The 18,290-nt window shown below is 33.1% G+C and overlaps 1 protein-coding gene across 21 annotated transcripts in view; it reads right to left on the reverse strand.

The window, feature by feature from the left end:
• The window catches only part of LOC129754341 (potassium channel subfamily T member 2), a 605,891-nt gene that overhangs the window by 130,218 nt on the left and 457,383 nt on the right, over window positions 1-18,290 (reverse strand). For all 21 annotated transcript variants that reach the window (XM_055750331.1, XM_055750344.1, XM_055750346.1 and 18 more), the window contains 2 exons: window positions 4,191-4,374; window positions 3,138-3,401 (listed from right to left, as the gene is read on the reverse strand). In XM_055750331.1, coding sequence (XP_055606306.1) covers window positions 3,138-3,401; window positions 4,191-4,374 — 448 coding nt within the window. The remainder of the gene's footprint in view (window positions 1-3,137; window positions 3,402-4,190; window positions 4,375-18,290) is intronic.

Below are 18,290 nucleotides of genomic sequence, written 5' to 3' on the forward strand. Positions count from 1 at the left end.
GTTTGGTGTTTTCGACAAAGCTTAATAAATAACTATATTCTACAATATTGTAGAATAATGTAGGCCTCTATCTGATCACAGTTATAAAATAATTTTCGGATCTCAGAAATCTTATGAACCACCCTAAAATTTCGCCAGTCAAAATGACCGCCTTAAATTGTTGTAAAAGTTTTTCCAAGACATTAAATGCATCAAACTTAAGAGGAAGACGCTTATTATTGTTTCCCGCTAAATTTCATCTCTGGTCCACTGTTCACTTACTGAACATGACTTCTTCATGCTTTTTTAAACAGATTTTACTCACAACACAAGGCTGCAATGCTATAGTATAGTATCTGTGTAGAGCACATCTCTCAGATTTATGCTTTTTGTCAGATTTAAGCTTTTTTCTCAGGTTTAAGCTTTCATCTCTAATGCTCTCATACAAGATTTGTCTATGTATCGTGTGACCAACATCTATTTGAGTGTTAGTGAATTTCTTTTGAAAGCTTTTTTACCTCAGATTTAAGCTTTTTTTGCCTTAAGAGCATAGGAGATGAGAGCTTAAATTTGAGAAAAAAAAACTTAAATCTGACTAAATATCTTAAATCATAGAGATTTGCTCAATACGGATTCTATACCATTCAGCCTTGGGTATGCTTTCAAGGCAAAAAAAGCTTAAATCTAAGGAAAAAAAAGCTTTAAAACGAGATTCACTAACACTTAGCAAATAGATGTTGGTCACACGATACCAAGACAAATCCTGTATCATTCATTGCAGGGGTCTTGAATTGACCATTCTTGCTCCGCTCACAAAAACATTTAGCCGCCGACCGTGGCCTAGAGGATTGCGTTGATGTCTTCTAAGCCAGAGTTCATGAGATCGAATCTCGATCACGGAACACATAGTACTCTTTCTGTGGCCTGGTGGTTTGAGCATTTGTGAAATGCTGGTCGTCATAAACTTGAATGATGTAGGAGAGGAGCGGGTTATATGCGCCTATTAAGCAGAACACTGATTTAATCACATATCATATCGAATATGTGTACAAAAACTATATACACTAGTGCAGGCATCTGTTTTCTATACGTTGGAAAATTTTTATGTTAAAATTTTCTTCTGTTTCCAAGAAAACGATTTTATTATAAGTGTTGTCTAAAATGCCGAACCTCAAACCGTGCGGGCTAAATGCGCCTATTTATGTTTCGAACAAAATTTCTGTTTATGGACAATATTTCCGTATAATTTCATTGAAACTGCTAGGAAGTAATAATTTCCGTACGACAAAGCTGAAGTTTTATAAAAATCTTTGTATATTATAATTTTATGGAATAAAACAAAAGTTAGGGTTGCCATACTATGGTGGCAGTTCATCCGTGAGAAAAACTTTATCAAATTTATTTTTAGATCTTCAATTATCTCTTAAGATGTTATTAAGGGCTTAAACTTGAAGGTTCTATGATAAAAATCATTTATTTATTCTATTTTGCCTGTTATTTTAGGATGGAGGCATTTTACAAACACGATGGGGGCATACAAAAACACTCTATTATTCGACTATATAATCATTATTAAACCTCCACAAAAGCTGAAATATGTTGAATTTCTAAAGTTCATTTGAGTAAGAAACAAAAACCATCCCAGTTTTTGTTTTAAGCTTCTTTACGTATTATTTTTAAAAGTCGAAATATTACATCAAAATGTATCAAAACCTTGTATGATTTTTTAAATTTTTTTGAGTTTGTAAATTCATAAAATTCTTTCTTGCCTTATGTTCTAAGCGTATCACCCTAGAATGTATTGGTCAGATAAGCTGTCTAGTCAGCCATTTCATCAATTAGCCGTAGGGTCATTTAACCCGATAGGATTATTTAGGAAACCTTTCCCCTACACATTACAGTTAAGTAAATTAGATCTCTTCAAAGAAACATAAAGTTTCACTGAGATCCTATATGTTAGTGTTCGTTAAAAAAAAAAGAGTGGAGCAGAAAGTTGAACAGCTCTTGTAGGGCTCTGAGATGCGTCCGAAGCCTGGTCAGAAGTATCACTATGAAGATTCCAATTAAAAATAGTAGTATAGAGCCAGGTCGATACAAGATTTAGTACTATTAAAAGGATTAACCTTAGTACCATATCCATCATTTAATATGTTAATATTATTATTTGTAAATATTTCGCCTATGAGTTTTCCTTGAGATGACATAAATTTAGAACCCTAAAGGAAGTGATGTGCGTTAAAGTCGTCTAGTTAAATAAACGGTTTCGGTAATTGATTAATTAAATTTTGAATGTCAAATTTTGAAATTTGTTCATAAGGAGGAAGATTAATGTTACAAAGGATGAATTTAGCTGGAAAAATGAAGTGTTTTGTGTCAATATTGATTTGACGAGATGCTAGAATAGACCGTACCAATGGTAAAAAACCACCATCAGATTAATCATGTGGACTAGAAGCATCGCATCTATGAAAGTCAAATGTCGCTTTTTGATTAAATTTCAAATGTGATTCCTGTAAAGATTCCAGCAGTTTAAGTTCTTGAAAACAATTTAAAAAAACTATGAAAAAATCATCTCGAAAGAAAAGCTGATACAGTTTCAAAAAAATGTAATTTAATAAAACGAAGAGTTACTGAGTACTGATATGTTACTTTTGTAGTCCTTTGGTGTAATTCTTCATTACTTTTGTGCAAATTGTTTGTTATTTTGTGTCACATTGTGTCATTTTTGTATCCTTTCGGATCATTTTTGTGTTATTTTTGTAATATTTTTGTATCATTTTGGGGTAATTTTTGTGTCAATCTGTATTTTACTTTTGTGTTGTTCTATTTCTTATTAATTTTTGTGTTATTTAATGTCACTTTTGTATTATTTCTGTTGTTGTTAAATTCTTGTGTTACAATCGGGCCATTTCGTTCTACATTTAGTGTAATTTTGTGTTGTTTTTGTATCGAACACATTTTAAGCTGATTAAAAACTTATCGATGGTCGATAATTAGGTCATAAACTTTCCTACACATATTTTTTTTCAAAATTCCCGCCTCATTAACTTTTTGGTTTCAACCCATGAATCAAAGAGAAAGGTTGGGGGATTAATTTAATCAAACCGAAAACCTTCGTCGTCCTCTGGACTGGACACTGACTGACCAAATAGACTCACCTGGATGTAGATGACCCGCTGAGCCCAGATTGGAACCTGCAGTATCATCCGCATCGTCGTGTCCAGCTCCATCGGGCTCAGCAGCACCACGTAGTAGTCCTGAAGCAGCGGATGGGCGTAGAACTCGTTCAGGAAGTCCATGATGGTGTCGGCGTGAAGCGTCGTAGAGCAAACGACCACGTGCTTCTCGCTTTGGGCCCGGTGGGACGAATAGCTACCGCCCAGCTTCTGCCGCTCCATCCACGTGAAGGCCAACTGTTCGAACTGGATGATAAAAAATATGAATGAAAAAAAGGAACTCCCCCGGGTTAACTACTGGTGGGCTTGACGACTCGACTGACGGTTGATCCCTTCCGGGTGTGGCAATTTGCATGGAAATTCTCACATTCATGAACCCCAACACAGCAGCATCAATAATAAATTTCTGCAAAATATTGTGTGGCTTTAATCTACTCACATTCAATTTCTCGGTCATAATTCTGAAACATTTCGAAACAATTTACCCCACAAAGCTCAGATTCCAACATCCACGTCGATTCCATTTTTTGATCGCCCAACAAAACGGTATCCACTTACAACAGAAACCCGCACCGGAAAATCCATTTTCCATCGGAACGCAAAAACGCCCGCGGGAGCTTTTATTGAATTATACTTTCCAAATTTGGTTCAGCTTTTCTTTTTTTTCACAAAAAAAAGACTGCTCCCCGAAAAGTGTGTCCAAAGACCAAATTTCAGAGGACACACACGTTATGGTTTCTGTTTCTATTTATTTCCTTTTTCTGAGGCTGCCATCAACGACCATTTTTGGTGGCCTTCCCTGATGGCGACAAGCACACACATACAAAAAAAAAACGAATAGGAAAATAAAATTTGATAATGGAACCGCTCAGTCTGAAAGCTCTTTTTTTAACTGCCATTGAAATTTGTTTTCGGGAACCCGGAAAGCGAAAGGGACCTTTGGACTGATGTTTAATATCATATCGTTCTAAATGGCGTATTGATGAAACTTTACCGACGGTCGAGAATTTCTACCGGAAGTAACCAGGATCTTACCTGTGTAGGCAGCACTATTAGCGCCACGCAGATCATGATCACCATGTAGAGCTGCGAGGGCCAAATGTCCGGCACAAAGTCACCGTAGCCGACGGTCGAGAAGGTGACGACCACGTAGTAGGTGCTCTGAAATAGGTTCAGATGCCGATGGCCGGCTCGCTGGAAGTGCTGAATTCCACATACACTGCAATTGAAGAAAGATTAATAAAACAAAATGTTTCATATTGATTTGATTGACATGTCTACGATCATCAGTTAATTTTGCACTCTGGGGGGAATCCTTTCGATGAAATAATTTTAGATTTTTTTTTATACTGCAGATGGCACCGGATTCAACAAGTTGTCTTGATGTTGAATTTCTCATCTTTTTTCATTGAATTTTCGAAAGCTTATATTGAGATTACATAAATTATAGCACGGCTTTTTAATTTGTTTCACAATACAAACAAATGCTAATATGATCACAATATAATGTTCAAATGTCTAAAAATTGCGGACTTCTTAGAGTAAGTTCACTCGTGTTGGGAAAAAATGGTAGAAATTTTGACACCTTTAGCATATTTTGAAAAATCTTCCATGCAAAAACATTTTCAAGATCTGTGTCCTTCAAGTTTTTTTAACAACACGTGTTCTATTTTCGCATGCAGTGATGCAAAAATAGCTCGATTTCTATCACATACGGCTGAAATAGAAAGAGTGCTGAAAAAAAACCACGCCCAAAGATCTTGAAAACATTTTTGTATGGTAAAATTTTCAAAATGTGCTACAAGTGTCAAAATTTCTACCACTTTTTCCCAACAGTTGGAAGAAAGTTAGAATTGTAAGAAAGTGGTAGAAGTTTTGACACTTGAAGCGCATTTTAAAAATTTTACAATGCAAAATTTTTTTAAAGATCTGTTGCCGTCAAATTTCTTTACAACACTGTTTCCATTTCAGGCGTACCTAATATAAATCCAACAATTTTGCATCACAGCAGTGAAAGTAGACATAACATAGTAAGGAAAAATGACGGCGGCAGATCTTAAAAAAAAATTGACATTGTAAAATTTTCAAAACAGGCTTGATGTGTCAAAATTTTTACCACTTTCTCCCAACCCGAGTGAACTTGCTTTTAGGTAACAGCAGATTCTATTGGCTTTTGAAAAAATAAATAATTGAAACAGCACTATACCCAAAATACAATTAACGGACAATAATTTAACCTTAGAGTCCAGTTTAGCTTAGCTTGATTGACTATTCACATCCACCTTAGCCTACCCGATCAGAAGAGCATATCAAAATCGTTTCTCAAACCTATCTCAGCGGGATATTTTGATATGAGATTTGTTGTTTAGGTTTTTTTTCGAAAACAGAAATATATCTACTTTTGATAAAAACAATTTTATCAATCGCACTTTTGAGAGCTTTACAATGAAATTTATTGATTAACCTATATAAATGAAAATATGAATTTTTAAGATATGGTTTCATTTATATTTTCAATCTGTATACTTTATTTGACAGAAGTATGAGTTGAAAGGAAAAAGCTAGAGAACTGCTATTGTTTTTCTCTGTTTTATTCTACCTGCTTTATTGGATTGTATATTGGATTGGATTGATTGATTGGATGTGGTGAAAAAGCTTCTTAAAAAATTCGCCCCGCTCATTTTCAACACCTGTAATTTTCTTCTAATCTTCTTCTATCCTTCTATAATTTTCAATTCTTTAAATGTTCTCACTATGAGAACATAACATTCACCAATAAGGCCGTGAAAAATTATTCAAAAACAAGATTCACGGTGATTAATCTTAATTAATAAAATTTAAAAAAAAAATAACGAAATTTGAAAATGTTTAACAAAAATGAATTTATTGTTTCAACTTAAAGAGCGCACTCTTTCTAAAAATCATTTAATATTTACATTTTTCTTGTTTCTTCTAAAGTCAACAAAAGTCCTGCCTTAAATGAAAATCTTTCTTGTTTATTGTGTATTGGAACAAATCTTCTGCATCGGAAATATTCAGTTTAGATTTTGATTTTAGTCCAAGACCAAATTTTCTTGGATCCTACGCAATCTTTTATTCTATGCAAAGCAGTATCATTCAAAATTCAAAGATCACATTTCGAAAAATATAGCCCTCTAACATTGTGCCTGAACATTTTTTTCATTTGTTGGAATTCAATCTCTTAGCAGGATAAAAAAAGGATTACTTATGGCAAGAGCTAAGGTAGTCTTGGAAGTGGAAGCAATTTTGAAAAAAAAATTTCCCATGAAGGTTAGTTAGTTCTTTTGTAATTTTAATATTTAAACTCAGGCGACTTAGTAAGTATTCATAAAATGATTTTCTCTTCTTAAAATTAGTCATTGCTCGCAGATCATTTGACAACGATAGCCATTCACGCATATTTCTGGAGAATATGTTTTTTTTTCAATACTGTGCAAAATTAAGTCGGTAGGATTTAACTGTCTCTTTCTATTGTACAAAATATTTTTTTTCATAAAAAAAGCTTTTGATTTAGTTTCAACGTCAAACAGCTCCTCATTAGTAGATTGGCAGATAAAGTTCTTTGTGTGATAAAAATAAAAAAGTATGTAGGTACTTTTCGTATAATCTTTCTGGTAAGCAATCTTAAAATATTTAAATGTTTGTTATCCATGAGCAATATACCAGAGTTTCGATAATATAAAGACATTTAATATCCAATATATTTGAAATCATTTCTTTTGTTTAGCTGTGCTAACGTTTTTTTTTTAATTTTATTTATTAGAGTTTTGTAGTTTTTATCTATTGTATCTAGTTTTAAAAATTGGGAAAAAATACAATCCTAAGATTTTTACACTATCCTGTTCTTAAATTTTTTTGGTCTAATCAAATAATTATTTAATCTTAAACAAATTTATTTGTGAGGTTTAATTTTTAATTTGAAACAAAAACAATGAAGCCAACACAAATATAATTTTTTTCTTTTGTCACCCCCATGTCGAAATTATCAAAAAAAAAATAGAAGGGGGGAATAAATACAGTTTGAAGTGTTTTATGGAAATTTCTAAAAAATTATCAAATATCCGAAAGGTTACAAGAGCAAAATACAATTTGTGGAAAATGAGAGTTTTATCACCTTTTGTATTAGTTCAAACTCATCAAACTCATCAAACTCATGGTTATTTCTTATCCTATCTTTCTTATCTTAACTTCAATAAATTTATTATTTAAGAAGATGCCATCAACATTTTGATAGATCATTCTTATTAGTGATTCTTCGTAAAGAGTGAACAGAACCATGCTTAGTGGACATCCTTGCCTTACCGAAATACAATTTTTTTTATGACGGAGTCAATAAACTTTTGATTGAAACCATGATGTTGCGTTGAGATAAAGTTAAAAAAAATATATAAATAAATCTGGAAAACCAAACTCAATCAAAATCATCCAGGCAAAATCATGATCAACACGATCAAAAACGTCTCTTACGTCCAATAAATCTTTCACACAAGATCGAGACTCTGTACAGATTGACTGTCCAGCTTCTATCAATTCGGATAATATAGGTCTTACACGAATGAACAGAATTTTAAAGGTCTTTTAACAAACTGATCATCTTTTTTGGGACCAAGTGTAATGATTTCCTATATAAATAGAGCCGGTGGGTATTCACCATCAATTAGATATTCGTTAAAAAATTTTAACATTTTTTCTTTGACTTCTTCGAAAAATATGTAATAAATTTCATAATTTATTCCATATGGTCCAGGGGAAGTTTTTGAAGAAGCATGTTTTATTACAAATTTCAACTCTTTAAAACTAAAAGGTCTTGTAAGGATGTTAACAGATGACTCGTCTCACTTTTTTTTGTGATACAATTCAAAATGCTTTCTCTGTCTACATAAACAGTAGATTATTTCATAAAACTTTTTTTCAAAATGAACAAGAAAAATTGATTTAAGTTGTAGAGAATTATAAACTATTTCATTATAAACTTTGAGTTGAAATAGTTTCGATGGATCGTTTCTTTTTAAATTAGATGTGAACTGGAATGAAGATATTATTTTATCTTGCTTTTAATTCATGTTTGAATTGATTTAACCGTTTCTGTTCTTACTCAAAAATTTAAGATTTAACAATCTTCATTTCATCATGAATAATAAGTCCGGAGAACTGTTCATCAATCATTTTTCTTTGACAATTATAATTGAAATTTATAGATTTATAAGAGTCTTAAATAATTTAAATACTTTCATAATTAAAAAACTCTTCAACAATTTTCTTTAAATCATTGTTCAACCAAATATTCAAATTTACAAAAGAGTTAGGCAGTTCTAACTGTCTGTACATACTTTAAACTTATCTTGGATTCATTGATTATTGAAAAAGAACCATTAATCTTTCAAAAACCATGTCCGACGAAATGGTTTTCAAATTTGAAACAATTGCATTTCGAAATTAAACCATGATAATCTGGAAATGGCAAAGCAATTGTATCCATACTAATAACAAAAGAAACAATATCTGCTGATTCATAAACTCTATCTCCAAGCAACCAAAAGTCTTGTTAAAAAGGTCGAACACAGCTTAATCAGCATCATCATTTGCTAAAGTTCCTTTTATTCAGCCCAAAATTTAAGTTCTTATTGAAACTTTGAAGTTCCATTACAGATTTGAACGGCCTTCTATTCAGCCCACAAGTAAACGTTTAATCAGCGAAAACATAAAAATAATTTTCCTCTCCTCTCTTATTTTGGTCATCACCAGCCCATATGGTGCTGCCGGCACCCATCGGCATCCATCTTTATTCCTCCCATCCCCTCCCTCAATTGATTATACTTAATTGGTTTGTTTTTAATTTTGTTCGATACATGCCGGAACGCACGCCAGTTCTGCTACACAATTATTAGATTTGCTTACTCAAGCAATCAAACAACCTAATGGAAAAAATTAGTCCTGGTACCAGATTTGAACCCCATCCTCCGAGATGATAGCCGAACACGCTGTCACGACGCCACGCCTAGATGTTGCCTTACCGGCAGCTAAAATTCGAAGTGGTTATAAGCTTCCTAGAATACCCGCAAGAGCAGCCAGCGGCCAGCAGCAAAGACGCATGTTGATTATTACTAAGGAAAATTACGAAACGGCGAATAAATCAATCATCCGTTAAAATAATATCGGTTTAAAAAAAAAATTAAATTCCATGTTTATAACTGTTAAGCATAAATTTATACAAATTCTTGATTTTATCTTGATATTTATTCAATGAATTGCTTCAACTGACTTTCAATGTGTGATAAATTCGTGGTAAGTAAATACAGTTGGACGAAATTTTATAAAGTCAAAATATTTACTCTTTTCAAAAACAATCATTTGCGAGTTAGCTTTAAGTTGTTCTGAGTTGAAGTTTCAAAATAAATTATACATTTCAACAATTTCCAAGCTCCAAAAAATGATTTATTTATTATATGCCCTTTTGTGATGTTCGTTCACATTTCATATTCATGAAATGGCGGACATGTCTCAAAAAAGGCTATTTGAGGAACTTTCTGGAACTTCTTGTCCATAGAAGGCTATTTGGGATCCAATTTGTAACTTTTATTTTGAATGATGCGATTGAAATGTCACAGAAAAGGCTATTTGAGGAACTTCTTGGAACTTGAAGTTCACTGAAGGCTATTTGAGGAATTTCATAGAACTTGAAGTTCACAGAAGGCTATTTGAGACCTAATTTTTAACTTTTATACTGTGTGGGTGCGATTGACATGTCACAAAAAAGACTATTTGAAGAACTTTTTGGAACTTCAAGTTCATAGAAGGCTATTTGAGGAACCTTTTGCAACTTTCATGCTCACATTCGAGAAAATTTGGTACCAATTCCCTTTTAAAGCTTTATTCAGCGAAATTCGAACTTTGGAGGAACGAGTTTAAGTAGATATGAGACTTTTGGTTGCTTGGGCTGGATTTGAATTTGCAATTCTTCTATCAGCTTTTGTTATTAAAATAACTATTGAAAACAGGTTAACATTATTTATGAAAGTTCTGCAATTTTTTAACAGATCTTTAAATTTGAAACAATTTATCAACTTTCCTCAAGTCTTCAAGAAATTTTGAGTTCTGCGAAAAACGATATGGCAGTTTTCAACAAATTTGTTAAATGAAATCAAGTTTTTAATAAACTTTCTGCATTAATGTCAAAAATACTTGAACCTAATGATAATTTTTCAAATTTTTCAAATCTGTTGAATTTTACTGTTTTAGATCATGCATCATCATCATCATCAAAATATTATTCCTTAATTGAATGAAGTACAATAATCAAAATCGGAATTTTATTTAATGTAGAATTCAAAGTTCATCGTATATCAAAATCACCCCCAAGATTGGTGCATTTAGGTATTTCAGGTTCAGTTTCAGGTCATTTGGGAGAAGCACGAGCTGGCGCAAAGGACTTGAAATTTGTATGGAGATTTGCGGCAAAATGTATGAAAATAGACATACTTTCACTCTTAATGTTCTAAAATATGTTTCCAGTATGCTAGAAAGTCCTCACGTAGTTAAGGCACTTGGCATACTTAGTTTTCGCAAAAAAGATCTAGAATAACATTTGAAAAGGGCCAAACTTCTAAGGCCAATTTTTCATGAAAGTTTTTAGCTCTTAAATTCAACTCCTACACAAAAGTGATTCGTGAGAAAGTTTTAGAAATTTGATAGAGTTTTTAAGAAAAAAACATTAACAAACACGGAGAAAAACGCATTTTAAAAACTAAAATTCAATTACCCTAAAAATGCCATCTCAGAGTTTGAATATTTTTTCTAGAACTGATAGTAACAATGCCTTCAAGTAGTCCATACATTGCCACTTGTGCATATTTAAGGGAACAAAGTTTTTTTTTTACATAAACTTTTTCATTTTTTTTTTAAAATCATGTTATTTATTTTTTCAGTGTAGATTTCCAACCTTTCACTCAAAAACTGCTTCGTTGATTGAACTGATGGGTAAAGTAAGTGGAAATCCTACACTGAAAAAAAAATCCAAACAAAAAACTTAAAGTCGATTTCATAAAAAATGGCCATCTCAGAATTTGACAATATTTTTTTTTTTGGTTGGGGGGAATAATGTAGTCTACAACTCTTCTGAACATCGCAAAGTGAGCACTTTTAAGGGAAAAAGGTTTTTCTCACAAAAAAAACCTTTTTCATGTTTTTTTTATGAAAAACGAATAACAAATGTTTTGGGTGTATAATGACAAAATTTTATTAGATATTGAAAAAAATCAGCAATATAATAAGAAACTGATGTAATGTCAAATCGGCTGACTCAGATAAAATACATACAGATTTTCTAAAATACGCGAACGAGGAAACTATAAAACTGTTAGCAGAATTGATGAAAGGTGCCTACATTTGAAATGAAATTCCCGCAGAATGGAGCATAACAGTCCTAGTACCAATTCCAAAAAAACTGGAGCTAGAGAACCAGATGATTTCAGGAGGTATCTTTATGAAATGTGGTATATGAAGTCTATGCAAGATGGTTAGATAGGAAAATAAGGTCTTTTACAGATGAAGTAGGATTACATCAGGCAGCCAGGCCATATTTTTATAACCAGATGAGTGATGGAGGAATATTGGAATGTAGAATCTTTATGTTTTGGCACTAGGTTTAAAAAAAAAGCACTCGATAATGTAGATTTAAAAAGCCTAGGAAATGTTTTAATCAGTTTGAATGTACCATCTCGTCTAACTGATAGAGCTCTAGTAGCCATCAGAAACGAAATGACGAGAATTAGATGGGAGAATCAGCTTTTGGAGGAAGTTAAGAGAGGAATTGGTATCAAACAGGGTTGTCCTTTATCTCCACAGTTGTTTAACTTAACAATTCAAGAAGTTCCGCTAAAAGTACAAAAAAAAGTACCTGAATTGAAACTAATGGGATTAGATATTTTACAATTACCACTTTTCTTAGCTTTTGCTGATAAACAAAGCTGATTTAAATAAAAAAAACTGAAGCTATATAACTAGGACTAGGAAAAATAGGACTTAAAGTTTGAAGTCAAGTATTGGTGAGGTACCCAGATAATTCCAAACAACCAGATGAAAAAAAGTTGAAAGTATGCTCAAATGTGATATATTTAGGAGTTTGTATTACTGCTACATTAAATAGAAAAATGTCCAACAGAGATAGATGTAGAAATGCGCTGAGAATTTAAAATTTCGTGATAGAATTCTGTAAAAAATTCAAACCCAGTTGGGAATTGGGAAAGCAAAAAGAACTAAAGTGTCAGTTCTGGCCATGAAAAGTAGGATTTCAAATGCCAATTATAAAAAGTTTATCCTCCGACTCCGACTAAATTTTTATCTATGTGTTTGACTGCCCAATCATATAGTTCTATTGGAGTGGTAATAGTATTTTCATAATTACGAGCAGGACTGGCTCGTTTTGTCATTCTTTTTAGCGTACTAACAATAGCGTCACAAGGCCTTTTCCGTGTGACAGCAACCCCCCCCCCCCCCCCCCCCCCGCTCCACTCCCTCCCCTTATGTTACTTCTAATTTATAATTATTCCCAGAGTCAATGGATTACTATAATGATCTGCTTCTAATTAAGTTTTATCATAATCACCCAAAACCTTTGTTTATTGTTTTTCATTTTTCATAAAAGAGTGCACACTTTGCGATTTCCAGAAGAGTTGTAGACCACATTATTTCCCACCACAAACAAAATCATCGAATTCTGAGATGGACATTTCTTGAAATCAACTTAAAGTTTTTAGTTAGCATTTTTTTTCTCAGTGTAGGATTTTCTCATACTTGTAATAACTGATAGTAAAGTTATTACAATCGAAGCTCTTATTTCTTCGAAATCAGCACAATCAATTCAACGAATATTTGAATTAAAAGTTGGAAAGCTTCTCTGAAACAATAAAATATATGATTTTCAAAAAAAAAATCATAAAAAAAATTTAGTAACAAAAACTTTTTTCCCTTGAATATGCACATGTTGCAATTTATGGACGACTTGTAGGCCTTATAATTACCTGGCTTAAAAAAATCATCAAATTCTGAGATGACGTTTTTGGGAAGTTGAGTTTTAGTTTTTAAATTGCATTTTTCTCAGTGTATGATTCCAAAAACAATTAAATATTTTTTTCTAAAAATTCAATAATTTTTCTAAAAATTTTGAATTAAAGGTTAGAAATCTTCACTGCAATAATAAATTGCATGATTTTCAAAAACCAAGTTTGCGTACGAAGCCTAATTTTCGTGATAAAAATGTTTATAAAATTTTTGCCTGAAAAGTTTAGCCCTTTTCAAATGTAAGTGTAGACTCTAGATATTTTTTTTGAGAAAACTAAGTATGCCAAGTTGCTTTACTAGGTAAGATTTTTATGCTCACAAAGATTCATTGAATTCTAAGAGGGTCATGGTAACTTCGTGTCGATTTGGTACAAAATGAACCTATTTCTGTGAAGTCTCCCCCTTAGAACCGAGCTGACCCAGTAGCAGCATGGCGATGCTGTGCGCATTAAGCGATGTAATGCGCGCCAAAATCATAGATTTTTCTCGGGCATGAAGAGATTTTCCAAAGCGTCGAGCCCAAGATAGCCCTCTTTCAACAGCAAATCATTATTATCGGAGTAAGAACGGTATTTCGGAGGGCTACGGGGTCATTATCGGAGGCCTATATGACCATAGTCAGAGGCCAGCATGGTCAGAGTCAGGTGTCGGAATTTAAATAATTGTTGTATAGTTTAAGTTGTAAATAATGCAGTCCACTAGAAGTTTGTTATGTTATGAGAAAGAATGTTTTCAAGATTTAGTATCCTTTTTTGAAATTCAAAAGATGATTTTGTATTCAAACGCCTGATTTCATTTCAGCTCCTTCATAAAATCAGTTATAAAATATGATCATCAGAACACTTTTCTTACAGTCTTCAATCAATCAAAATCAATTTTTAAAGTTTTGGCACCACAGGAATTTTTTATTGAAATCTATTTCATGCCAACCAAAAAGAACAATGTTTATGAAACTGCTAAGTTGCAACGTGTACAAGCTGAGAAAAAAACTGCCTCAATATAATGAATGTTCTGTACAACGACGACGACGACAACATTAGCATAAAACCCCAGATACCAGATATCAGAGCGAGCTGACTTCAACAGGTGAATTTTTAATAGCCTAGCCATCGCGAATGATCACCATCGCCATAGTCGTCGTCGTCGTCGTTCTTTCCTAAAGTTTCTTACTACTGGCTCCATACCAACAAAGTAAGTATACATGGGGTAAAAAAGTGTAAAACCCACCAAAGCTAATGACGGGGAAAATTCTCTAATGACAAAGTACTCGTAGTGCCAGTCTTCATTCTTCTTTGTTGCACTCCGGTTTTTTTATGCTCGTAATTATTTCCGCTGTCAAGGGTATCGAACACAGAAAGGGAGTCGATTGAAAAGCCCATTTCCGGGTGCCAGATTACATTGTGAGACCACAGATGTGTGAGCCAAATACAGAGAAAAAACAATGAAATTTTAAGATTTAGTTGTCAGGAAATCGTTAAATAAGATTTCGTTTCAAAATTTTATTAGCCCTGATACTGTTTTCTTTTAACAATTATTACTTCTCATCTATAGTAGGGTAAATGATCTTGAGCGGAACTAATTGGCTCAATTCGACGCAACTCGGAACAGTTGATCAGGCGGTATGGGTTTGGGTTATACCCGAACAAAATTTTTTTCAGTTCAGCTGATAGATCTTGGTTTCTACTTTCTAATGATGATTTTTAGAATATTTTAGAGTAAATTCTAATAACCATAGAGCTGTTTTACTGAAGTAAGAATTCTGATCTTGAGCGGAACCACGCTGATCTTGAGCGGAACTAAAATATGATCTTGAGCGGAACCATTTTCTTCTGTCAACATCTTTAATAGCTCTTATTCCTAATACATGTGTAACTGTGAAAACTTCAATTAAATTTCATCTTTGAAGATTTTAAAGTTCAAAAATTTATGTTTTTACGTGAAAAAAAGAAACTTAGCGTTTCCAAAGTTGTTCTCAAAATATCTGTTCATATTTATTTCTTGCTTAAAAAAGTCAAATTTTCACTTTGATTCACTGTGTCCTATTTCCTATTTTGGAAGAATCGATTCTCTAAACTCAAATTTTAGTTTTTTTTATCTCACAAATTATATTCGTTAGTATATTTGATTGATTTTTGGAATGTGCGTGTTTAGGGTCATATTGCCCCAAAAATTTTTGAAGGTAACGACAACGGACAAAGTGAGTAATACAAAAGAAGATGCCTTAAATTACAGATTTTGCAAAACAAAATGTACATTGCTCTAAATCAATGTTTTTTTTAGAAAAAAAATATGATTTTTATTATTTCTTCCTTCAATTTTATTGGAAACCCATGATAAATTGGGTCAATTTTATATTTTAGTTGGAAAAATCAGTTTACGTTTAAAATCTTTTCATAATTTTTCTTTTATATTTTAGTTGGGAAAAAGTCAGTTAACGTTGAAATTCTTTTCATACTTTTCTAATTCAAAGTAAGAAACCTAAATTTTATAAAACAAAAGAAATACAATTCGGAATTCTAAAATTCTGTGAACTCTGTAAATATTTCAAAATCTCATGTTCTGTGACACAGATGCTGTGATAAAAGTTTCCTATTTTTCGAAGGTGATGGAAAGTATTAGAGAAACATGAGGTATCAAAGAATGAAAGAACACAAGCCGTAAATATCATGAAATTTTCGAAAAAGATACAAAGGCTCACCGGCAGGACTTGAACCCGCAATCTCCGGTACAAAGATTTACCAAGACAAATCATAAGAGTGGTGTTGAAAAGTTTCCTCAAAATTTTGTGAAATAACAGACTTTTCTGTGATTTCGGCAACTTTGCTCTAAGCAACTCATTCATAGAATAAAGTTTATAATAAAATTCAGTTTCTTATGAATCACGTTAATATTTATTTATATTGAAAATTTATGGAAACATTAATTATTTTGCTCAACTGATAAAACAAGTATTTCTCAAACCGATTTCTAGTTCAAGCTCAAGTGTAAAGTCAAACACAAGGGAATCGGATAGGTTTTCAATACCATGTCACCAATTGAATCGTGGAGTATTATAAAATAGCTAACCCGGTGTGCTTTGCTACACTTTGTAAAACTGAAGGAATGTGTGTAAAACAATTTGAATTTTTATTTATAAGATAGTATATCGTCTTCAATTGGAATGTGGACATCTAAAACAACCTCTTTAAAAGAAAGCTACTTCTTAAAGTACGAATAGTAATGGCAATGAAGATTGATTCTTATTCTGAAATAATGACTTAACTTTATTGGCTTCATTAGTTCTCGAATTATGCCAAAAAATACGTATGAAAGCCTCCCTCCTTCTTCCCGTCGAAAGAATCAAACACACATTTCTTGTACCCCAAGAAATTAAACTTTTTGTGTGCCTATTTTGGTACGCTGTTACACCAATTAATTAGTTTTTGTTCTATTCGAGCTTAATTTTACCTCTTTTCTGTCCCTAAAGCTGATGTTATAAGAAGAATACAAAGGTGCTGCATACATTTAGGGGTAAAAAACCGCGTGTGAGACATAAGGCATAAGGCAGCGCACCTAGCGGTATATTTCGGAAGCTAGTAGTTCCGCTCAAGATCAAAGATGGTTCCACTCAAGATCATATTTTACTTTTAAAAACTACGCTATTATTTGATATTTTGATGGAAAACTTGTAACAAAAACCCGAATAATGCTTTTTTATGAGTTTTTCTACCATTTTATTAATTGAGAATCAGTTTTCAACGGTCAAGGATGACATAAATTGACGTTCAAAGTCAGCGTAGATTGATGGAAATTGCAGCAGAAATGGGTATGTTTTTAAATTTTCTAACATCATTGTTTCAGTTAATAAATTTAAGCAAAAATGTCAATGCTTGTATGAAAAGATCTTGAAAAAGTGTTTTTTCAACAATTTGATAAGATTCAGAAACAATCATTGCCTAGATCTTAGGAAAAGTAAATGGTTCCGCTCAAGATCAGATTTTGACTAGTTCCGCTCAAGATCATTTACCCTAAAGTCATTAATAAATGAAAAAGATTTTGGAAGCTATCCAATATGATTTCCATCGCAAATGAGAGCTGTAAAAAAAAAACAATAAAAAGTTTCGATTTATTCCGGACGTAAGTGCACGTTGCATCCATTAATCGGTCCCTGAACTTCAAAACTCTTGGACGGCATTTTCGTTGTTGTTGCTCTTGTTTTGTATTTGGTATCTTTCTTATTCCAATCCGGATGCACCGATCCTGGCCGCCATTTTCCAGGTCATGTGCTCTCGGTCTTCATGGCTGGTCGCTTTCGATTCAATCCAGCGCGAGATCCAAGCTCGGGACGCTTCCATGGGAGTTTATTCAAATTTCTCCTTATTTATGCAAATAACCTTTTCCCTTTTGCCTGAGCCCCAACTCTGTGTGTATGTGTGCGTACGTGTGTCTGTGGGTGTGCCCGCGTGCCCCAAACTCTTTGCATACATTCATCTATACTTATGCGCCATAGTTTGTAGTACTTGCGAAAGTGCACGCCAATTTCTGGAACCGAGCCGAAGAACGGATGCTGCATTTTCAAGTTGAGTCTCAATATTTCTTCTTTCCATTTTACCTCGCTCAAATGGCATTTCCTCCAGGCAGCGGATTCTAGCTTTGTTCCAGGGCGGATGAATAATTTTGCCCGAGCAAACAAAAACATTGTTTGGGAAGGATTTTCGTAAATTTCAGCTACGTCTTCATTCGATTGAAATTTCCACAATCAAAATTACTCTTTGTCTGATAAATTCAAATCTCATTGAGACTGAAAGTGAATATTGAAAACTTCACTTTGTTTCCGATTTCAACAACCATCGCGTAGAAAGAAGCATTTTTTTTCGTCATTTAAGGCGGAACGAAACCCGTTCCATTTTGTTCGTTAGTTGCATGAACTCTTAGCCTTAGCCAGTCACGCTGAACTAAGAAGCTGTGCTGGCTGAGTAGAGTAAGAAGGTTCCAACAACATACGTGCATTGGGAGCAAATCATCCACGAAGATTGGTTCTGGTCGCCTGAACGGCTTCTACTGCCGGGATTTTGC

The sequence above is a fragment of the Uranotaenia lowii genome, chromosome 3 (assembly GCF_029784155.1).
Source record: "Uranotaenia lowii strain MFRU-FL chromosome 3, ASM2978415v1, whole genome shotgun sequence".
NCBI lineage: Eukaryota > Metazoa > Arthropoda > Insecta > Diptera > Culicidae > Uranotaenia > Uranotaenia lowii.